Below are 23,768 nucleotides of genomic sequence, written 5' to 3'. Positions count from 1 at the left end.
AAATTATTTCAGAAAATAGCTGTTTGGAACTAAACATTCCCAGCCCTCCTTTCGGGCGCAGGGAGCTCCTTTTTGCAGCTGTCCTGGGTGGCTGCATGCAGATGTTGACAGGTTAATTTGCATTTGAAGGGCTGGATGCAGCGAGCTAAGCGAGGGTTTTTCTTCTTCCCTGCCTCTGAAGGCACTCACTTCACACTCCTTGCCAAATTTGCTACTCTTCTTAATTAACTAGAGCAACATCCAAGCTGAGTTTGGCCCGTTGCTAGCTGGCCATTTATTACAGGGTTGAATTAAAGCCCCTTGGCCGTGCAAGAGGAAGGCTCTGATGCTGAAAATGGATCGTGCAAAAGTGAAGCACAAGGACGGCCCTGATTCACAGCAAGGTGCTGGGTAAAAACTGGTTTTTCTGATTTCCTCTTMCCTGTCACCAGAAAGTGCAAATCCAACCTGGTTCACAGAGCCAGKGTCAGAAATGGTTTAGTTAAAAGGGAATCCTGATATTGAGAATTCACATTAAGAATTGTGCTCACGCTGCTCAATCCCCATTCCCAGKGAGCGTTCTTTTTCTTCTTGTTGCYGKTTYCTTTTTCCCCTTTAAAATAAGTTTATACCAAGACTTCCAGCACAAAGACCCAGATTTGGGCTTCAGTCCCTTCCATCGCTGTAGGAAAAGGCAGAAATCCTGATCCAATCCTGCTGGCAGCCTCTAGGGGCTGTTGCTGCTGGTTTTTCATGTGCCTGCTCCCTCCCCATCAGCTCCAAATGGGGTTCAGCACAGACCAAACTCTCCCGTGCTGCAGAGAGCAGCTCCAGCACTGCCACCACCGAGTGACCATCACTCCACACTTTGCTTCCCCTTTGGTTCCTTTTCTCCCCTTTAGATGTCACAGAACTGCCAAGGAAAGCGATATTCAGTGGGTATCAGAGTGCTGAGCTGGACCTGCAGAGACATGGGAAGAAATAATTAATGTTTCTCTTTTCTTTTTTTGTTTTCACCTTCTCTTCACCACACTTTCATGTTTCCTTTCCATAATCTGCTGTGGGCAGATGCTGGTCTCACTTCTCCCCCCATAATCTGGATTTCAGCTCAGTTTGCTGAGTTTTTACCACCTTTTATTTGCTGAGATTTTACCCACGTGAGGGACAAAGTACCCATCTCAATTTAGTTTTTGATGTCTATTTGCAGGCACTAAATGAACACCAGTAACTGGATTTATTCTACATTCCTGGCAAAATTTTTCCTGCTTAGGGTCAAGCACCAACAAATTTATCACCAAAACCATGCATGAGTGAGGCACAGACCAYGGTTTGCATCACCCATGGAGCTTTTGGGAGATATCTTTGGGTTTCCTACGTCAGAAGTCGAGGGGAGGGGATGGGATGGAGATGCTGCTGTTAGACAGGAGTGATTCAGGTACCCATGGTGACGTGAGATCACCAGCGCCRGGAGATCACCTTACGCCAAAATAACTAAGAATAGCGTTTTTGACCTTCAATATTTCCTTATCTGTAAACATCAGATCTGGAGAGCGGTGCGTGCAGCCMTGCTTGTCAACAAGAAGAAAGAAAAGAAAAATAAAAGTAATTTAAAACCCCGCAGTGGCAGTGGAATAAATCCATACATTTATCATTTCTGAGGTTCCCATCACTCCTGCCTCTTTTCCTGCACGGTTTAAATGATTACTTTTTTTTTTTTTTAATGTTATGTTTACTCTCCTAAGAATAGAACACACTTTACAGAAGCTCACATGGATGAAAAAGCATTTTCCTTTTGCACTGTTGCTCACAGTTGACACACACACAAACCTACACCTTGAGCTTTCCAAAACCTTGGTTCATACCGTCAAAGAAATTAATGAAATATTTAGTAATCTATTTATAAGTCCTTAAAAGTTGAATATTTATTACTTGGACTTTCATGTTGAGAAATATCATGGGGCTCAGTGTTTGGTGCAAGACTTTACCTGGTCCAGTAAAAGGTGCAGACTCTTCACAACATTTTCAGCTGTTCTGGTTCTGCCAGCACTAGAATTGGAGATATTTGAATGAAAATATCYCCAATTCTCCAATATTTGAATGAAAATATCTCCAATATCTCTCTGGTAGTGAAGAGATGCAGGATGAGGTTCTAAGCTCACCCTAACAGCTGGGAAGAACCCTGTAAAGTGAAATTCAGCATCAGCTTCCTGTAGGTGTCTCAGGTTTTAAGTTTCTGAGGCAGAGGGTGATTTTTAAGCAGGATTTGAACTTGCACATACATGAATTATTTCTAGTGACTGGCTCAAAAATAGTGATTGGAGCCTGTGCAATGTGTTCACCCAGGCCTGGGGTCACAAAACTTTCTGCACATACCTGGGCCATGTTCCCCTGCTTGGGCACTGTGGGGTGGGGACACAATCTCTGTGTCCCTTGTGCCTTCCTGGGCATGGGGCAGCAGGGAATGGCCAGAATTTGGGGTCTCTCTGGGGTCTGAGCTGTGGTTTGGGGTCTGTGGAGGCCAAAGGCAAGGTGCTGTCCCTTGGGAGGGGCATTTGGGGCTGTGTGACCCAGAGATGCAGCGCTCCCATGGCTCCTCTGGGGTTGGGCTTCACGTCACCTTCATTTGGGGTGTTYGGGCTCCTCATTTGCTTCACAGGGGAAAGGACATTGGGAAAAGGAGACTGTGGTGTGGCAATAGCAGCTCCCAGGTTGTCTGGCAGGAGAGCACTATTAGAAAAACAAAAATACAAGAAAAAGAAACATTTAAAGCATAAGGGATGGCTCTGTGCTGGAGCACCCCAAAAGGCCATGAAGGTGCTCTGGGTGTGTTTGCAGGTGAGAAGGACGTGTCAGGCAGGATTGTGGGCAGTGGGGAGATGAAAAGCTCTGGTGTCTCATGAGGGCACAGCTCTCCTCCTCCAGAGCCTGCAGGAGCAGTGCTGCAGAGAGCTCGGGGTGATGCTGTGCCCAAAAAGCCCAAACTCAGCCCTGGAAAATAAATTAATAAAGCTGGACCCCCATGGTGAGCAGGCTGCCATCATCCCTTCCCTCTACACCCCACAGGGCCGATTTTGGGGSCATGCCCACCCCCAGGGATGGAAATCACCCCTCTGGACATGGTCAGCAGCGCAGGAGCATCCCCTCACTCCCCTCCCCGAGTCAGTGAGGGCACATCCTCTCTCTCCAGCCAGTGATTCCAGCCYGTGGAGCAGAACTAATCCACAGTCACCAGGCAAACTTTGTCCAGAGCCTGTTTGGGAGAGAAAGCCCTGCTGCATGGGCAGGGCTGCAGCTGCAGCCGGCGATTTTTGGGTATTTTTAGAGCCGCCCCACAGTGCAGGATTTTTAACTTCCATTTCACAGCCCTTTGGAGCCTGGCAAACTTTCATTAACATTTGATGGCTTGAAGTCATGCGAGGTCTGGGGGGGGGAAAAGGGAGGGGAAGGAGGGAAAGGAACGCACCTTTTTGGAGSGGGGAGTTTGTGGGGTTGTTGGGAAACTTGGGAAGAGCCTCCAGTCCCTGCTTTTTGTACCAGCTGGTTTAAAAGGACACAGACCACCCAGAAAACAAAGTTAGAATCCCAAACTGGGGCTGGGGGGAGGAGCTTTAACTCACATGGGAAGTACCTGGAGTCTCTCAGGCCCTTGGGGAGTTGAACCCCACACTTTGCAAGGATTGTGCCTCTTTCCTTTGCCCATTTTTAGATAATTTTGGTAACACAGGACTCTTTGACCCATAAATCCCCAAATTATCTATAAACCATCATGCATCCATCCTCCAGCACAGAATTTGGGTGGTGGGGAAGTCAAAGGATTTGCTCCCACCACCATCCCTGCCATTCCTGCTCAGCACAAAGTGAGGCTTCTTTGCCCAGAGTTGCAACCAATGGAAACAGCTCTTCCCTGGCTACAAGGCAGACTTTCAACTGGAAAAGAAGTTAACAGAAACTCTATTTTTCCCCCTCTAAATATACACACACACACACACACAGAGCGTCCCTTCGTGCGCACAACTGAGATTTTTCATAGGCTGAGCGAGTAGGAAGAAGAGACGTATTTTTGTCTCCTTGGCAGAAATCTATTGGCAGCATATCACTGAGTTGTAAAGATTGAGTAAGTCCCAGAGCATTGCCCTGTTCAGTGGGTTTTGGAAAGCTGCCTTCTGGCTGCCTCTGCCCGTCTGCCAGGGCCATACAAGGGGCACTGCCCCAGGGGGAATCAGCTTGAGGGGCCCCAAAATGCCCATCCAGGTTCCTGAGGAGGAAGAGGAGGCTGCAGCACCTGGAATGAGGAGCTGTCAGCTCTGCATGGCRCCAGAGGAGGTGTCTGGAGGGGAGAGGAACTGTAAATCTCCCCCTGGGCATGGCAGAGTTCCCAGAGCTGCTGCTGACTYCTGATGGGGACCTGTCAGGAGGTCTCACCAAGGGGTGATGAACTGGTCCTCTCTGCTTTCAAAATTCAGGGAAATTTGGTCCCCAGGATGCTGTGATACAAGGGCAGGGAGAAACGAGAAGGGCTGAGGGGGAAGGGGTCAGTGCCACAACAGCCACCCCCAACCACGGGGAAACCTGCCTTGTGTCCGGTCTTCCCAGCAAAATGAAAATATTTCAGTTTTCTCCTCCCAGATGTAAAATTCCCAGCTGCTTCCACACCATCCTAGGACAGGAGAAAGTAATAATCTTTTCTGGTAACAATGGTATTTCTGGTGACAATGGCATTTCGGGTGACAATGGCATTTCGGGTGACAATGGCAGATGTGCCCTCTGAGGGTAAAGGCTGGGACCCTCAGATGCATTATTTAAAGCAAATTCTGAGATTCCAAATTGGATTTCTCAAAGCTCCCACCACCGCTGTCCTTCCCAGCGCAGAGCAGTTTCATAGTAAAGCACAACTCCGAAATACCGAAAGCAAACTCAGAAATCTTGACAATAAAATATTTATGAGTCTGTGCTTTGGTGCATTGTAATTTTGCATGATATGTTTTGCTTTTCAAGACTGACTAGATTAAGGCTCTTCTGATTCATTAAACACATTTTCCCCAATGCTGTTCCTACAAATATTGTTGGGTCACTGTGTTTAGTTGCATTTATTAGCGGGTGTAACAAGGAACTTACGTTTTCCACAAACCTGAGAGGAACCCGTTCAAATGTGTTGCTCGGAATCTCAGCAGAGAAGAAARCAGCTCCCATGAATAATTAAAGCTTAAAGAGGTCATGCTGGTTTTGCAGCCTCATTTTTATTTGTCACTGCTTAGTTTGTGTTAGGAAATGGGAAGTTTTAGGTGCAGGAGCCAAATGAAATCTCCTCTGCCTGTGTTCATTTGAACAGGTTTATTTGGTAGCTGTCACTGTTTTTATGTATTAGGTCATTTGTTAGCTGTGATCATTTAAATCACTCCTGGGAATTCGAAGTTTGAGGATTTTAATTTTCATTAGGCAGTGGCTGTGCATCCCTTTGGCTTCTGGCAGGAAGGAGCAGCAGCTCTTCACATGGGATGGGATGGGATGGGATGGGATGGGATGGGATGGGATGGGATGGGATGGGATGGGATGCAGGAAGGGCCCCTCAAGGAGGACCTGGTTCCCCATCTGGTCTCTCCAATCTGCCAGGCCTCTGCTCTCCTCCCAGGCCCCCTGTTCTCCTCCAGCCACCCACTGCCCACCCTTCCCGTCTTCTCAGCTTTCTCTCCCTCCCACTTTCTTCCAAACTTCTTTGCCTCCTCCTCTGTGAGCCACTTCCCATTCCTCCACACTCTGCCCCAAAGTGCTCATTTTCTCTTTTTCTGCCCTTTGCTCTTTTTTTTCCATCTCTCTCACCCTTCCCCCATGAAAGCACAGGACCCTTCAGGTTGCCCATGCTGCTTGGAATAACCAAGTCAGTGCAACTCTAATTCAAGCTACAACCCTACATGTTGTCCTTATATTCCCTTCCAGGATTTAACAATTGTGCAATATTTTTGTTCCTTTCATTTTTTTTCCCCCCTCTGGAAGCTGCTCAGTCTCTCCAGCAGCTCTGCTATTTGTTCCCAAGGTTAGACATCAGCCYTGGGTATTCAGCTCGACAACACACACAGCACTAATCCCTCCTGGTGGAGTGTCTTTCTCACAAATACACCATGCAGATGATTGCTGAAACCTTTGCCTGGCATTTCCCARATCCAGCCATCAGCAGGGTTTGGCAGTCACACCCCTTTCTCCCAACCTTTCTATTCCCCGTTGTCATCTGCCTCRTTTCTGCCCCGCATCACTGATTGTGCATGATCAATCTCTAGAGGCCTCGCTTCTATGTATAACTCAACAAGCTGGCACAGGAGCCAGGAAGACTCATTTGTGTGCTCCAAAACGAGCCTAGACCCAGCTCAAGGTCACTGCATCCCAAAGACAGGCACATGAGCAGCCTTCCCTTCAAGCTAAGGTGATTTGTGGGGTGTGATTTCCCTGATGCACCTTCAAAATCCAACTATTTTCCTGAATGCCATCACCTCAGGATCAATCTCCGTGGGTTGAAGGGACGTGGAATCACTACAAGATTCCAGGAGTGTCAAATGTTCCTAATCAATTCACTAGCAAGGTCTTACATTACTATAGAACCAGTTCCAGTGTAATCCTTGAGCTTTTTTCATTAAAAAACCCCAACTTTGCARTTTATGAAAGCCAAAACAAAGTTTGTAGAGAAAGCTCAGCTCTACCTGGAGCAGGCAATAACTCATTTAATGCTGAGAGGGAATTATTTAGTGCTTTGCAAGCTTTTGCTGCACCAGGAGATCTCACCATCAATAATCAGAGCCATCAGTAATCAATACTCAATATTGCTTGCATAAATAATATGAACCTTCACCTTATTAATAAAATATACATAATGTGTACCATTAATAATAGGAATCATTTTTTCTAGATGTGGAAGGTTTTTCCATTACARAAAAGGAAAATTTCCATTCCACCAGCGCATCTTGTGGTTATTACCCCAAAAATCCCCAAGGATTTCCGAGTTCCTCGTTCTGGAGAGTTGTTCCTAAAATTTTATGAAATTTATAGCTAATTTATATTGCATTATATTTTATTACAATTTATATTATATTGTATTATGTTACTACTTATATTATATTATATTACAACTGATATGATATGATATGATATGATATGATATGATATGATATGATATGATATGATATGATATGATATATACAAATATATATACAAATTTATTTACAAATTTATATTTGTAGCTGCTATATGCCAGCCACAAACCTTGCCTGGTATGAAATGAAAATGTTTCAGAAAATGTGAGGGGGAACAGTCAGTTTAAGAGGGTCTAGAAGTAGAAATTTAGAATAGGAAGGCAATAGCTGGAGGYTGCACACGTGTGGGAGTTGAAGTGGCAGAAAATACAGGGAATGAAGCATCACACGTTGCACTGGGGGCATTCCATGGGGTTCAGGAAGCACCCCARAGGTGACAATGACTTAAATGAGGCTCTGAAGAGTCCCTTTCCCTAAATCCACCCTCCCAGGAAGCTCTGAGCCGTGAGACAGAGTGTGCTGTGATCCTAAAAGGTGAAACCATCCCSTTGATCACCGCGTTAATGAGGGAGAACTGATGGCTTACCCAAGGAAGGGAAACCATATGGATAAAAACCAAACTACCCCTTGAGGGGAACTCGATTCCAGYCGTGCAAGGCAAAGTTTGATATTGTGAAAATAAATATGATTTGTCATTTTGCAGCATATGAACTTCACGGGGGCCTGTTCTCAGAGCTGCACCTGGTATCATTTGGCATTTCAGCCCTCTCACAATGACTGAGGGACTGGCAGCAGTCTTTGCACCAGTGAATCTCTCTCAGGGTCAAGAATATTAGAGGGAAAAAGTTGATTTGGTCCCAATCCTGTCTAGCACTCAGGCCAGCACAGTTTATGTCCCACACTGAGGTGTTGGAGCGGCGATGGTCACTGGGGCTGCTCACATTTGTGAATAACAAGTTCATCTCTGACACATTGTGCCAAAAGCACTGMCAGGTACTAAAGCACCTCTTTAAACTGAGGTATTTGGAGCCAGACTGTGAGAGCTGGAAACTCACTGGAGTTTGGGTTCAGAGCTCTGATGGATGACGGCTCTCTCCTAAAAAGCCAACACCAGCTCCTCAAAYGCTGGACTAATTTTAGCTGAGGTAGGAAAGCCAACTACAGAACTCCACTGGAGGTTCCTATCCGAGCTCCAAATCCATTTCTAAAGGACGAGGAGGATTTTATCAGCCACCCTGAGACAGCAGAGCAAAACATGGCAATGAGCAGTGAGACCAACGCTGGGATGAAGGATGAGATGAGGTGCGAAGGCAGAGCATGGTGTGGGCTGTGRTGGTGGATGGAAAAGCAGACAGAGAAATGAGTTAACAACCCCACAACAAACTGGAAATGCTGACAGGTTTTTGGGGCTGAGCCAGGCATGGGAACGCTCCCCGTGGCAGGGCTGACTTGTGTCTGACTGGAAAATGTTCCTCAAGCAGCACCGCCAGTGCTGCCCCAAAACAACCACATCCCATTTCCCTGATTTACAAAATGCAAACTGAACAGCAGTGCTGGAAGTCTGTCAGTCTCTCTCCCTAGAAATCACAGAGTCATTCCCTCAATAAGCCCCATAAAAAGGGGCAACAAAAAAAAGACTCAAACAGAACCCCCTGGAATTTCCCCCACTTTGCCATCACAGCAGCAGAGCAGAGGATGTGGTTGAGGAGGAGCAAATTGCAGATGGTAGCAGGCAAATCCATCAGCAGCATTCCTGGAATTACACAGGGAATTATTGTCTCCATTATCTGCTGCTGGGCCAAGGAAAGGCAGCTGGGAAGGGGTAGGAGCACTGCTGAATAACCTCAGCCACAAATTCCRTGGCCAAAACGCTGCTTTATGAAACAAAAGTTTGAAGAAACTGGAAATTAAGTATTTTGAACACACGACTCCCCCCTGCCATGTCCCACATTTCCCTGGTGCCATTGGTATTCGCTGTGGTGGCACAAGGACACTGGGTACTCTTGGCAGCAGTTTTGTGATGACTGAAGGGATTCAAAGGACAGCAGCCAGACACTGTGATGTGTTTTATTAGCTCCCAGATGTGCAGGTGAGGTGAATCTTTGGGAAATGAGTTTTGCTGCCGCGCGTTTTCTAACATCACTCAAGGTCTCAAAATCTTATAATGGAACAAAAGGCTGTCACAGSATTTGAAAGTCATCTTTGGCAAAGCGTCTTTTCAGAATCTGTTCGTTCTTACACAGAAATACAAAGGCRCAGCATCTTTGATGGTATTTGCCCAGCTGAAAACAGAAGGTCAGCTGCTCAGGCTGTGTGTTTTTCACATGAATTATGAGTGACTGAGCCTCTGTGGGTGTTTCCTGGGATGTGTGCTGGTGTAGGTGATCCAGGAGCTGGATTTGCTTTACCAGGCTGTACAAAATAGTGTTYGGTGTATCCTGGATGGCAGAATGTCAAAATGGCATTGCTCRAAGGGTARAATTGTTCCTRTCRRAATCAGAGGTGCCCCTGSATCCCTGGAAGKGCCCAAGGCCAGGCTGGACTGGGYTTGGAGCAGCCTGGGGTAATGGARGGWRTCCCTGYCCATGGCAAAGAGTGGAATAAGTTGAGCTTTAGGGTCCCTTCCAACCCCAACCATTCTSTCATTCCATGAACAGGGGATTTCTYCACCACCTGAGCAAGGCACATCTTCTGCTATGGGGCCAACTTCTTTGGGAAGCAGAGGGCATCCCCTGGAATCTTGAGGAGATCAGCTAAGGCCACAGGAAACTCAGGAGGGTTCCAAAAGGGGTGGCTGTGACATGAAGGTGGAGCTGCCCAAGCGGACCTTCACCAGTGGCCKTTTGCAGCTGTGGAATTTCACTCGGAATTTCGCTGGAGGTGGCTCTGTGGCCAAGTATGAGCTCYACAGTAGGAAAAGCAGTGCAAGGAACAGAGCAGCACAGCCCTGGTTCTGTGGGATTGGGGTGAGAGAAGGAGTTGTGAGCGGTCTCTGCTCCCAACAGAGAGGGTTTTGTGGAGAAGAGCCAGAGAGAGGCTGCAGAAGGTGAAAGGAAATCAGATCGAGCACTGCCACAGCGCAGGAGAGTTGGGGGAACAGATTAGAATATTCTAAATKCTGGAGAGTGCTGGTGTGAGACAGTCTCTTCTCTCTACGATAAATACAGGAGGGAGCATTTGCTGCTGCACAAAGGTGAGAGAACAGAGTGGGGTTAACAGTGGGACAGAGCACATCCAATTTGAGATGAACTGAGACCTGTTCCTGGASAAAACGTGCTTCTGCCAGACTGGAGGGGAGCAGGGAGCACTGGGATGGAGAATAAAGGCCAGGCAGGAGCTCCCTGCCACCCCCAGCTCCTCTGCAGTGCGTGGGCAGCAGCAGCTGCTCCGGCGGCTCCTCCAGCTCCTCCCGAGGTACCCAGCACACCAGGAAGATGTTCTGCCTCTAAAAACCTTAAAGAGGAGCAAAAATGGAGCAGGGCAGCAAATCCCAAGCAGTTGTTCCTCACCTGCCAGTGAGGGGACTGCCTCGCTGGGGAAGGGCTGGAAGCAGCCAAGGGAGAGCACTGGAAAAGGGGAAATTCGTGTCACAGCCAAAGAGAAGAAAATAAGAGACTCCAGGAGGAGTTGTGCTTTGCCCACCAGACAATTGAAAATAGATCAAAAGAAGAACCCAAAGGGTTTGTTTGAGATGACAGCTCCTAAGGAAGAAAGTGGGGCAAATTTTTGTACGTTTCAATGTTTTAAAATAATTTTCTTTCTGCCCAGGAAGTGGATGGGAAGCAAATGAAAAGGAGTAGGCCAGATTCTGATATCACTGGGTGAGACAGGATTGAATCCACTGCAGTGAAATCARAACCTGGCCCATAAGTGGGGAGTTCAGCTCCCTGCAATGAGAAACGAGTGAGTTCTGAGTTAGGGAATAGAAGATGTAAAGGACTTCAAGAAGTGAAATAAAAGATCCTTTTTTTTACTGTCTCAAGGCCTGTAGAGAAACATGGTTAAGAATCAGGATGAATTCCTATTAGAGACTCAGCTGGGCTGAATTTGCCTTGGCCTGACCATGACACACATGGGCAGCTCGTCCTGCCCCACTGGTTTATGGGAATAAACTCCTGATCTTTTTAGGTCCTGAGCATTCCTGAAAACAGGACCTACCCTGGCAAAAGCATGACAATAACCCCAGGTATGAGCAGTGCTCCTCATCAAATYCATCTTGAGGATGAAACAAAAATACAAACTGTCATCCGGACAAATTTCCGGAACTGGCAGGACTCCGGGGGTGTCAGACAGAATCTGTCTCAAAAAACAGCCCAGGCTTTGAAGTTTCCAGCTCTCACAACAGCCAAACTTCTTTTTCAAAGACAGACACCCAATAAACATGTATTTTTGTGTATTTAACCTCCTGAGGCTCCTTCCTCCGCTGTCTCCATCCTCCGCGGCGATGGAGGCGGCTCACAGCGGCACCGCGGTGTAGCAAATTCACACGAGGTGTGTTTTGCACATGACCTGCATCAATAGTTCATGATTTCTTTTCTAACGACAGCATTAAACCTCTCCAGGCAGAGRCTCATGGGATCCGTGCTCGTTGGAGTAACCTGAGGACAGGCTTGTGAAACCCTCGGCAGCCAGCAGGAGACAAATAATCAAACCTGGGACTGTTTCACACAGAGAGATCCAAACTGCAGGGAAATATCTAAAAGCTGTTCCTCGTGCTCTGAAAAGCCCCTGTTCGACCCCCAGCACCACAGGKCAGGTGTTGACAGTAAAAGGAGGAGCACCCCCCCTTTCCTCTCCTCCAGGGTTATTTTATTTTGTGATGAAGGAAGCTGATACAGCAGCTGCGTGTGCCATGGTGTCAGGCCAGTGAGACAGGGGAGCTGCACTGGTGGAAAATCAAACAAATGAATATCAAAATATATATCCAGATAGATATTTTTGTGGAGATGAACAGTTTTTGGCATGTCTGATCTCCTTTGCTCGCTATCGCTCAAATCACTCGGCAAAGGGCTCCAGAACCTGTCAGCAGACAAATCTTCCCAGGGAAAAAAAAACACACAASTGTTTCTCTCCTCCCCTGGCAGAGTCCAGCCTGGAGACGCTCTCACTCTCTATAAATAGAGGTTCTCTGTGATGTCCAGGGGAAGTGTAAAGCCATGCCATTAAGGAAAGCCGGTCCTGCACGACGTGCTGGGCTGGACACAGTGTTCAGGCAACTTTTGTTAGCCCAGCCCTGCTCGGTGTGTCACACTTCTCTCGTGGTCTGTGATGCTATCTGTCAGTCAGCCTTCTCTGCGCTGATATATTCAGAAAACTTGTCATTTAAACATTCAGATATTCATGTGTTGCAGTAAATCAGGCTGACAGTGGGCTCTGGAACCGAGGCACAGTGTTTAATCACAGAATGGATGCAACAAGCAGCACCATCAGTCCAAATTTCCCATGGTACCTCACTAATTGYCTTATTTTTAATATACAGTCAGCTCCTTGCGGCTTGTATTCCCTGTTTCCTCCATCCTGAAAAAAATTCCACTCCACGTCTCCAAACCATCCCAGAAGTCGTGCATTTTGGCAGAAAGAAAGCTGGCTGGTGGGATTTTGGGGTGGATGGTTGAATGCTGCAGCAAGTGACCACTCCTGACATCACCAGCCTTCATTCCAGGGGTGCAGCTCTTTGGGGAGAACCCCCTCCTTCACCCCATTAACAGSRTGTGCTCYGAGTGCCCACGGAGCTGCAGGGATGTGACAGGTCAAGGTTTGACCCAAGGAGGTCACAAATATCTGCTGTCCCATAAAAAACGAGAAAGGCTTCTCTGCCAGGCCCCAAACTCAGTATTTCAGTGCATAAAGGAGTGCTGGAAGCTGAAACAGTTAATGGAGCAGAGGCTGTGCATGGGATGACGGAGCAGGAGGCAGCAGATCCACCCCAGARTCTCCCACCGCGATCGGATATCGCCTCTGTGAGCGCCTGCTCAGCACCGCCAGACAGAAATCGCTATTGACAGAAGTTCCCCGCAGACAGAGCCCTCTGCTGCAGAGCTGCTCCGCTCTGGAAAGCGATTTCAGATGACAACAGAGCAGCAGTGCTACGGGAAGGCCTCTCTGTGAGGAGTTTTCAGGATTAGGGCGGGGAGAAAGCAAAAGTAGAGCCTTGCACTGACAAATGTTGTGAGACATTTGAGGGCTCTGTTTTTCAGTGGAAACACTTCCAGGGTATCAGGGAATGCTGTCATTGATAAACACTCACCACAGGAAATGGCTGATCTCAAAGACATGGTTGACTGTATGGACAGCAATGGGATTGTGTGATGCAYGGCACCAAATTAATAAATATTTGCATCCTAAGCATTAACCTTCACTCTCAGTCATGACAAAATACAAACGCAGGGAGCAATCTGCAGTAAGGCAGGATTATTAAAGGATTCTTTGAGAAAGAGCAAAAGGCACCATGTCATCGAGATTTGGGATCACTTCTTTGATTTGCTGTTGAAACCTCTTTGTATTTTGAGATCTCAAACCCCAAAACAAAGCTTAATCTTCACTTAGGCACTACAGTTCCCTCCCTTATCACATTATCTGAGTACATCACACTCTAATTATAGTTGTCTGAACAACACTTAGTGAGATTGGGAAGTACTAACCTTGTCAGAGAAGCCCTTGAACACAGAGTAGAACCAAGTCAGAAAAGCTTTTTCTTTCTTAAATGCCAGCTAAGTGTGCTGCAACCAGTGGAAGAAAAATTGCTCTTCCACCATCAACAGCACTTCAGAAAATTTACCTCTTCACCATCCTTAATGGAGATCCCAAAGTCCTGGCTCAAAATTCAGAACAAAGTCATTACTATTACGAGGGGGAAAAATGCATTCTAATATTTGTACTTCTAAAAGCATCATTAAAAAGATATCAGTAATCATTCAAAGAAAGGAGCAATACTTACAGCATCTCAGTGGGGTATTATATCTCACTCTCAAGAGGTATCCAGAAGTGCTTCTCARTATTTTAGTATCTGTTAGGCAGTGATTGCAGTTTATTTATCTCTCTCTAGTGGGTACAGCAGTAGGAGTTAAATATTCCATCTTCTTTTCCCAAGGATATAAGGGACTGTATCCCCAAACTCGAACAAGGAAGAAAATCTCTCTCCACATCACCTCCCTGGGTGGGAAATGGCTTCGTGTGCCTTGATGAGAGTGGACCAGCAGCCACATTTGCCTGCACATTTCTTCAAGGCAGCTGCTGAGCAGCCTTTGCAGATGATGCAGAACGGTTGTTACCAACTTTTTTGGGGGCATTTCCTTTCTTTCCACATTTCCTTTCCTTCCACCTCTGCCATTCCCTGACTTTGATTTTTCCCATTGCTTTACATGCCAGGGCGTGGAGAAGGCCATGGCAGGAATAGGGTTAGGGTTAGTCCTACTGTTCCAAAGGGCTCCAAGCCCTGTCCAGCCTGGCCTTGGGCACTGCCAGAGATCCAGGGCCAGCCATAGCTTCTCTGGGCACCTGTGCCAGGGCCTCCCCACCCTCACAGGGAGGAATTTCGTGCCAATATCCCATCCATCCCTTCCTTCTGTCAGTTTGAGGACACAGAACACAAAACCTACACAAAACCTAGGCAGAGAAGGATGTTCAGACTGAGGGATGGTCCCATCCATACACACACAGCCATTGCAAAGCCTGTTTCTGCAGGAAATTCAGATGGGAAGATGATTCAGATTTCTGTCCTTAGTAAACAGAGACGATAAAAACAATTCTCTGAATGTATTTCCTATAAATCACACACCACAATGGAGACACCCCATGAAATGATCACCCAAACTCAGAGGCTCTGTGAGTGATCCAGTTCCATGGCGTGAACTGCCATGGAAACAAAAACTGGGGGATAAAAAATGTGAGTTTGGGATTGCCTGAGAGCCACCAGGAGCAGCTGAGCCCCTGATGGACGGGCACACCGGGGCAGTGCCAGCTGAAACTCTGTCCCCACCTGGCAGCCAGGACAGGTGTGTCACCTCCAGATGTGACAAGAGCCACTCACACCTCGTGCTTTGAAACGCTGTGCAGAGGAAGCCTGAGCTGCTGCTGCAATTAGAGCCGACACATCATTTACTGGCAGAATTAAATGCGCTGGAGTAGCAAACCTGCGGTTGACACTCGCAGGGTGCAATTTAAATCCTCGGGATTAGTAATTCTTTTGAGATCTTTGTAATCATTGGTAATAGGTAGTGAAATAAATCCACATTTATATCCTACAGGCTGCAGCTGTGCCTCTGTTAAAGCAGCGTTAACTGATGGGTTTTAAATCCCTCTGCCAGCTCGGGCTGTGAGCAGAGGTTCCTGTGAAGGGATGGCTCAGCCTGGGCGATGTGCTCAGAGCTGGTTAATGAATAATGAAAGCAGCACAGCACAATCGCAGCTCAGGGCTCGCTCCTGCACAAAATCTCTGGGGAGAGTTCCCTGTGCAGCTCCCTGTGCCACAGCGACCCAGCTGCAGCTCAGACTGGGGATAAACGGGATGGAAAAGGATGCAAAATGCTGGTGGAGAGCTTTACCTCCATGGACAAAGAGCCAGGGGTTGGTCCACTGTGCCACAGCCACCCAGCTGCAGCTCAGACTGGGGATAAACGGGATGGAAAAGGACACAAAATGCTGGTGGAGAGCTTTATCTCCATGGACAAAGAGCCAGGGGTTGGTCCAGCATTGTCCCTCCAGCAGCACACACTGCGCCCTGACTGACTGCACAGGCTCCCACTCAACCAAACAARTACACCATTAAAAGCTGAGCCAACCTTGAGTGGGACATGTGGGTTTAAACTGCAGCAGGAGGAGATTTATGGACTTGTTTTCACAGCCTGGAGAGTAATTGAAGAGGACTCAGACGGTTCAGCATTTACGGGCTCTGATAAGGGGATGGCTGGGAGGAGATGGGAGGGATGATGGCAGTGAGATTGGCACTGGGACCATCCCCAGCCCTGGAGAGGGGACCCAGTGACAGCCACTCTGGGGACAAAAAAGAGCTCTGCAAACTCAGTGTGCCTGGAAGATAAGCACGGCCCTGATAAAGCCAGGCTCTCAGAGATTAAAAAACTCAAGAGTGGCTGAAGAAAAGAGCCCAGGAATCCTGGCTGTCCCTTCCTTCAGCCCAATCTTCCCAAAATTCATGACTTTAGAGATGGTTTCTTGACAGATTAAAAAAAAAAAAAATCACATTTACCTGGTTCTGCTCCTGATGTGTTTTGTTTGCTCTGTTTCYATTTAGGAATCTACAAAGGACACTGCTTCCGAATCAACCACTTCCCTGAGGACAATGACTACGACCACGACAGCTCAGAATACCTTCTCCGTAAGTGAGCAGCCATCCCCAACGCACAGATGGGGCCACAGAGACTTCCCTGGCTCTTTCTCCTGCAGAGAGCACCCCACTTTTACTCTGCAAGAGTTTTACTGCAAGCCTGGCCTCACTGGGTTGCACAGCCCAGGAATGGCTTGTGTCCAGCTCCCCATCACCCTTGGGGACTCCCATTTTGTGGAATCAGTGAGTTAGGGGATGGTTTGTGTTGGAAGGGACCTKAAAGATCATCTGCTTCCAGCCCTCTTGCCAATCCTCTTCAAGGATTTTTTCCAAGGGTTTCCTTCAGCCAGGGGAGTGCTCACAATTTTGGGGCCCATCCTCTAAACATCATACGGCAAATTTTCAAATGAAAACTGCAGCTGGTCACAGTCTGATTTTACAGAGGGCACATTGTAGGGTTAGTGCAACAAAAGAGGTTTGAGGAGTGGATTCCAGCCCATCAGGAAACTTTTCCTGACGCTTAAACCCAACCCCTGCTCACRCCTCAGCCTTTGCAGCTGCTGAGCCACCTCCCCCTGCAGTGAAGTTACTGTGTTGTAGGAAAGAAAGTGCAATTTCTGCAGCCAACAGCAAAATCCCAGCATGAACAGGGGCTGTGGGTTCCCTGCCTGGTCATGCAGCCCCTGCTGCTCCAGGCTGGCCTGTAATTCCCCCCAGGAGTGATTTCATCCACCAGCCTGGTGTGTGAAATAAGAGCACTCATCCCATCTCCTGCACATGACCGTTCTCTCAGCTGATGGGAAGTCTTGGAAKCCGACCATGAATCCTGCAAAGTTGGAGTCAGATTCCCCTTCCCCAGAGAACTCCTTGCCACGTTGTTCCTTGAGAACAAAGCTGAAAGCAGTGCCCTTCACCAGGGAGAGAAACCGCAGCTCGCAAAGTGTTGGGGAATCAGGGAGCGGAGAATTTCTGCTGCTGGCAARGCAGAAAACTCCTCAATTACAATATTAATTACCTGAAACACCACTTAGAGTGGTGCTCACACTCTGCCCTTCTGCTCACTTCTGGGCAACAGCTTCTAGTTAAGATATGAAGAAAAAAAAAACCTCCGATAAGTTTGCCTCACCAGAAAACCCAGATGTTTTTTTCCTCTTTGCTCTTGTCGATTTAGATCAGTCACAGCACCCGGGTGACACGATTTCAGAGCTCAGGCRAAGGCAGAGTGTGAGCACAGCTGCATTTATCTTTCATACAAAGCCTTGGAACTAATGTTAAATTGATGCCAAGTCAGCTTTAGGAAACAAACATCATTAGTAAAAAGAAAGAGGAATTAAGTAGCATCTTGATAAAAGCACATTATGCCTTCTTTGTATGGAGAAAAAGTGAGAACTGGGAAAAACAGTCTCCAGCTCCACGTTAAGACAGSAGACTGGTAAATTGTTTGTAAGTGTGCTTGTGACGGGTGTTYCTAAATGCTGTTTGCAGAAGTGACTAAGTACAGATCTTAAAAACAACTCGGCCCAACCCTTGATGTCTCCTGCAAAATCAGCCTGCAGCATATACCCTGCAGAGCAGAGCTCACCTCGCAGGAGAAAAGGCTCCTTGGCTTTAATTCCATCAGAGGAACTGCACTTTTCCATGCATGCAGTTGATTCAGAGATTACTGAAAGGTTAYGTGTCTAAATCCAGAGGAGATGAGCTCACACCTATATGTAATAGGGGCCAAATCACTGTCTAAGACGGGGGATATTTGCATCCTCTTTCAAAAGAGACGTGAGCGCTTCCGTCCTGGTTTTGCCCTCTGCAGCACCTTTGCTGTCTGCTGGCTCCATGTCCTTCTTCACTATTTCTGGCCATTCCTTGGCAGTTTCCCAGAGGGACATGTTGGGATTAATCCTTATTTTTCCTGCCTGGCTTAGGCAAAGGGACCAACACTCGTGTATTTCGTGCTCCTGAAAGAGCAGCATGAGGGCTCTCAGCCTCTTCCACAGTCCCCAGTTTAACATGGCCTTCAGAAAAAAATTCAAATTGTAGTGCCAGCAGGATGGAGCCATGGTTCAAAACCCCGTGGAAATCAGTGACAGAAGTGACTGATTTTAGGARACTTTGGTCTGGGGTGTGGGCAGGAGCAGGAGTTTGGATTTTGCCCTTTGGTGCTCAAGCTGCTCCCGCAAAACCAAGCAAACGACGGCAAGGTGACAAATGACATGTGGAGAGGAGCTCAGAGAGGACCCTTCCTACTGAATCTCCCCCGTGGCAGCACAAGCCAATCTGTGCACCTAAAACAATCCCCTCGCATGCCTGCACAACGCCCAGCTAAAAGCAGATATCCCAGTGCCACCCTGAGAGCTCGCGTGGTCCCCGGGCTGCCACCGCATCCCCAGCAGCGAATGCGACCTGGCTTCCATCATCTCATGTTCTCTCATCTCCTCCTTCACTCTTCTCCTGCTTCCTTGTCTCCTGTTCTCTCTTCTGTTCCCTCATCTCCTGCATCCCTCATCTCCTCCTTCTCTCTTCTCTTGCTTCCCTGTCTCCTGTTCCCTCATCTCCTGTTTCCCTCGTCTCCTGCTTCCCTTGTCTCCTCCTTTTCTCTTCTGCTGTTTTCTCATCTCCTGTTCCCTCATCTCTTCCCTCGTCTCCTGCATTCCCCTGGGCACACAGAGCCCGAGTTGTTCCCACACGAAGCACAASCACCTCTCCCTTTACAGAAACGGCATCTCACCCTCGCTGCGCCCTGGGGATGTCGGGGGATGCTCCGAGCAGGGGGACCCAATTTCAGGACCCTTGCATGTCCTTCCTCCCTGCCCATTAGAGCATCCTCTTTTCAAAGCCATTCCCCTGGCTCCTGCCTTTCTGGAGATTTAAAAGCCTGAGCTGAGCAGGGTTTGAGGGCCTGTGGGGAGCAGCAGCGCCGCGGCTGCACCGAAGGAGGTGTCACCACACATAGCAGCACACAGCAGGCGATGCAAACCGACAGGACGGTAAACAAGGGCGGGGGGGAAAGCCAGGGAGAAAGCAAAAACCAGATTGCCTTAATGTTTTCTGATGTGCTGTCATTTTATTACCAGTATCAGGAGACATATGTAAATTCTACGYGGTACCTTATGAGCTTCCTTTGAATTTTCAGAGCTGAAAGTACACATTGTAAGGAAAAACATACTGTGGAGTTTTTCGGGAAGAGAACACGGTGTGTTTTGTTTCTCTTCRCATTAATTACCTACTGTAGAAAAATTATCTCTGGAGATTGTTAGTACGAGTAGATCAACCCACCCYCTGTATCTGGCATGTCTGACAAGTTCCTTCCAATATTATCACTGAAGCATTTTAGGAAAGCTCTTTGATTTAACTGAAATCATTACAAACAGCATGACCATAAAGCACAGGAAACAACATCCAGAAAAGCTGGGCCACAGGAGATTTTCAACATTTAGCAGGGCACAAATAGATAGACGGAGATTTGAGGTGCCTTAATGTCCAGAGGCAGAGACTGACTCTGAATMTTTTTCTAATAATTGCAAAACGTGACCCCAAAGTGCTGTTAATTCATACCACACACGTGGGGATGCGCCCAGGACAAGGGAACAGGCTCTCACCTCTCACCAGGCTTTGAGCAGAGCTCTCACACCCGCAGCCCTCGGTTTGCCAGTTCCCGCATGACGCGGTGTGAATAGCAATGCACCCGCCTGGCCCGGGCTCAGATCCGCCTGGAAAATGCCCCATCTGTGAAGGACACGTGCAGGGACGCTGCCAGTTGGGAAGGGATGGACTTTTCTCGCTGTTGCAGTTCCACACAGGCAGAARCCTCCCAGCAGGGATGTATTTTTGGGTGCTCCGTGCGGGGCACACCGAGCTGTGCTGGAGCCCCCAGCCCCATCCCTCCCTGCGAACACCTCCACCACTTACAGGGAACTCTTTAGGGAGCGATTGACCGAGTCGGGAGCGCCACGGCCCCGGACAGGGGATGAGAAAGCCTCAGCTGGAACATCTGTCCGCTGCTGCCGGGGCCGCGGGCGCCACTCGCTGTGCGGATGGATGGATGGATGGATGGATGGATGGAGGAGGATGCTCCCGCAGAGAGCTCACGGTGGCCCAGATGGTGCTCCCTCCTCTCCCTTGCTCAGCCCTGGGGTGTTGGTGGCCTCCCGGTCTGCTCTGAGGTTTCCATGCCACTGTGACAGCAGCCTGTGACTCTCACTGGCCCGGGGTACCCCCAGCCTGGCACCCCTCGCCCTGCCGGGGCTCCCCTCTGTGCTTTCGCCTTTCCTCATCTCCAGGGTGATCCCGTTTTCCACAGCACTGTTCAGCGCCTTATCTCCTCTTCTTCAAAAAAAAATATAATAAAACCCTCCCTCTACAACAATCCTCTGCCTTTCAGGAACCCCTGCCTGCTTTCACCCCTTTGGTTTTTACAATACAGACATCCCTCTTCTCGTGCTTGTTTATTTTTCCTCGGCCCTTTTGTTCCCTCCCTGCCGCTTCCCTGTCGATTGCTGCTCTGTCTTGTTGTGACCCGACTTTGAAAGCTGCCTTGAAGTGGTGTTTTAATATTTTTGTGGGGGATTTCATAGCCCACGCYGGTGAATGGACTGGAGCATACAGAATTTTAAATGACTGCTTTGCTGTCAGGAAACCGAACGCAAACATCTAAGACGCTCTTGTTAAAACGCCTTCCTCAGAAATCCGAAATGTTTCGATGTCCTTAATATCCAGCAAAAGMAAAAGGAGGTTATTAGCTGGCAACGTGGATGCTGCTGACTTCAAGAGCTGTAATGTGCTCACCTCACGTGTGCACCACAGAACAGATCCGTCTGCTCCAGCTGTCCCAAACCTTGTAGGGTTCATAGCCAGCTCATGAATTTTTCACTGCTGCTCCCTGCGTGATGCTGGGCCTTACTGCTGCTTACCTCATGCTTGGCCAGAAATATTCTGCACACAGTGGCATCAGAAAATGCCAATAATGCTGGACTTCATGTGAAAAAGCTCAAAAGATTGAAGTTACCCGGTTGAGAGTCTGTGTCAATCACTTTGGTCACCTCATGGCCTTGTCGTCCCAAAAACATGCTCAGAAATGCAGATAATCCTAGCAAAAAAAAAAAAAGGAATAAAAATTAATAATAAGTTAGACATTATTTAAAATGTCTTCACTGAAAGGGTTATAAAGCACTGGTGTCCCTGAATATTTTCAAAAAATGTGTGGATGTGGCACTCAAGGACACAGTTTAGTGGTGAACACAGTGGAGGTGCTGGTTTCACAGCTGGATTTGATGATCTTAAAGGTCTTTTTCAACCTTAACAATTCTCTGGTTCCATTAAAYCATTCTTCTTAAGGATTTTAGGAATAAACCAGGGCTTTTGAGACTCTAATCTCCACACTTGCACCCGAGGAGGCATCTGAAATTATTTCTGTCTGTCTTCCTTCCCCACCYGTCTCCCTCCAGGCATCGTCCGTGCCTCCAGCGTGTTCCCCATCCTAAGCACAATTTTGCTGTTGCTGGGAGGACTCTGTGTCGGAGCAGGAAGGATTTACAACAGCAAAAACAACATCATTCTCAGCGCTGGGATCCTCTTCGTGGCAGCAGGTATGTTCTGCTTAAATTGAGTTCTGAAGGAGMGCTGCCCTTTTTCAGCTGGACAAGGCTGTGGAAAAGCTCCTTGGCAGCGCTTYCCCTGCACCCCTTTCTGGGATTGAGGGCATGAACAGCACCACACCAGGCAAATTTCTCAAGAGAAAATTCTCCTCTTGAAGCCCTGCTCTAAGTATATTCTAGAAAGTGTTTTGGTTTTCCTGCAGAAGGAAGTAAAATTCAGTAACAAGCATGTTTTATACTATTTAAAATGTATTAAACAGTGGATGAATCGGGCATCTCTTATACCTAGGGGCCTTTTTTTTTAAATATGATGGCATAAAACATTCACCTCTGAGAGGTGAGCCCATTTTTCATACTGGAAACATCTGAGGGAGTCAGCCCCATTGTTAATAGCTCTCCCTGAAGCCTGGATTAAGCATGCTGCATTTAGATGAAAATTCAGCAAGGTGGAAGGGAACTTATCTTGATCAAGGTGAACAGCCATAGCCCTGAGCTCAAAATGTATTTTTATCATTCTTCTGGATGTTAGAATCCCACTAACAATATTAGCAGGCTCCCATATGCTGTTCTTTTCCGTTGTAGCCATGAAGAGAAGGGCAAAAGTCCTGCTGAGTATTTTGGGATACATGCAAGCATATGTGACCCATATGTTGATCTGTCATTTGTTTCTCAAGAATAAAAGAAACCTGGAGATAARCATAAGAGCAAATAAATGCAACAAAATTTCCTTGTCCCAGTCTTAGAACCATTCCAGAAAGGTTAGAATCCTTAGAACCAGGTCCAGAAAGAAAATGTGGCTTGAATTTTACCTCCCCAGCCTCATAACCACTGGTTGATGTTTTCCTCTTTCCAGGTCTCAGCAATATCATAGGGATCATCGTCTACATATCGAGCAATGCAGGTGACCCAAGTGACAAGAGAGACGAGGATAAAAAGAACCACTACAACTATGGCTGGTCCTTTTATTTCGGAGCCTTGTCTTTCATTGTGGCCGAAACCATAGGAGTGCTGGCCGTGAACATTTACATTGAGAAGAACAAAGAGCTGAGGTTTAAGACCAAGAGGGAATTCCTTAAGACTTCTTCCAGTTCTCCCTATGCCAGGATGCCAAGCTATAGGTACAGGAGGCGGAGGTCCAGATCCAGCTCGCGCTCCACRGAGCCTTCTCCATCCAGGGACATTTCTCCTGTTGGCATGAAGATAGCKGGCACCATCCCCATGAACGAAATCTCCATGTACACCCTTTCCAGGGAGCCTTTGAAGGTCACCACGGCCGCCAGCTACAACGCAGACCAAGACGCCAGCTTCCTGCAGGTCCACAACTTCCTCCAGAAGGAATTCAAGGAAGGACTCCACGTCAACATGGTCAACAGGAGAACGACGCCCGTTTGAAGCACCTTCCTTCCTTCCTTCCTCGTGCTTTTTGAAGAGATGTCCGAGCAGAATGGGTCTGTCAGGAGCGATGTTCAAATACCCTCTCACCTCTTTAATTGTGGCATGTGTTGAGGTAGCAAGTGGAGATCCTCTGGACCAACATAAAGATATTCACACGCTCGTAGCTTTTTTCGGAAGCTATTTGGAGTTCGTTTATTTCCGTTCTTGGTGTCACGAGATGAAGGCAGTTCGTGTTCCTGCACTTTTGTAGTGTGTACACAATCTTGGAGAACCTGCAAAGGACTGGCCACCAGTGTGTTTTAAAGGATTACAGAAAAATTGTTGTACGACTTTTTTTTCCTTTTTTTTTTCTAATATTGAGATCCCTTAGTACAAACTTGCAAATATGATTTATAACCAAGCCCAAGGATGAATACGAACTACTCAATTCTCAAGTGAGCCACTTTCCTTTGACACGGCGTAAGCTTTGCCTCTTTCAAAAAAAAAAAAAAAAAAAAAAAAAAA

General features: G+C 47.5%; 1 protein-coding gene across 1 annotated transcript in view; it reads left to right on the top strand.

Moving 5' to 3' along the window:
* Window positions 1-23,733, top strand: part of CACNG4 (calcium voltage-gated channel auxiliary subunit gamma 4) — a 38,831-nt gene extending 15,098 nt beyond the window's left edge. The window contains exons 2-4 of the mRNA XM_057368887.1: window positions 16,249-16,332; window positions 21,720-21,860; window positions 22,723-23,733. Coding sequence (XP_057224870.1) covers window positions 16,249-16,332; window positions 21,720-21,860; window positions 22,723-23,261 — 764 coding nt within the window. The 3' untranslated portion in view covers window positions 23,262-23,733. The remainder of the gene's footprint in view (window positions 1-16,248; window positions 16,333-21,719; window positions 21,861-22,722) is intronic.
* The last annotated feature ends 35 nt before the right edge of the window (window positions 23,734-23,768 follow it).

Source organism: Malurus melanocephalus, unplaced genomic scaffold, assembly GCF_030028575.1.
Source record: "Malurus melanocephalus ecotype Western Australia unplaced genomic scaffold, MMel_1.1 scaffold_98, whole genome shotgun sequence".
NCBI classification, from domain to species: Eukaryota; Metazoa; Chordata; class Aves; order Passeriformes; family Maluridae; genus Malurus; species Malurus melanocephalus.
This window is presented reverse-complemented; position numbering and strand designations above follow the sequence as displayed.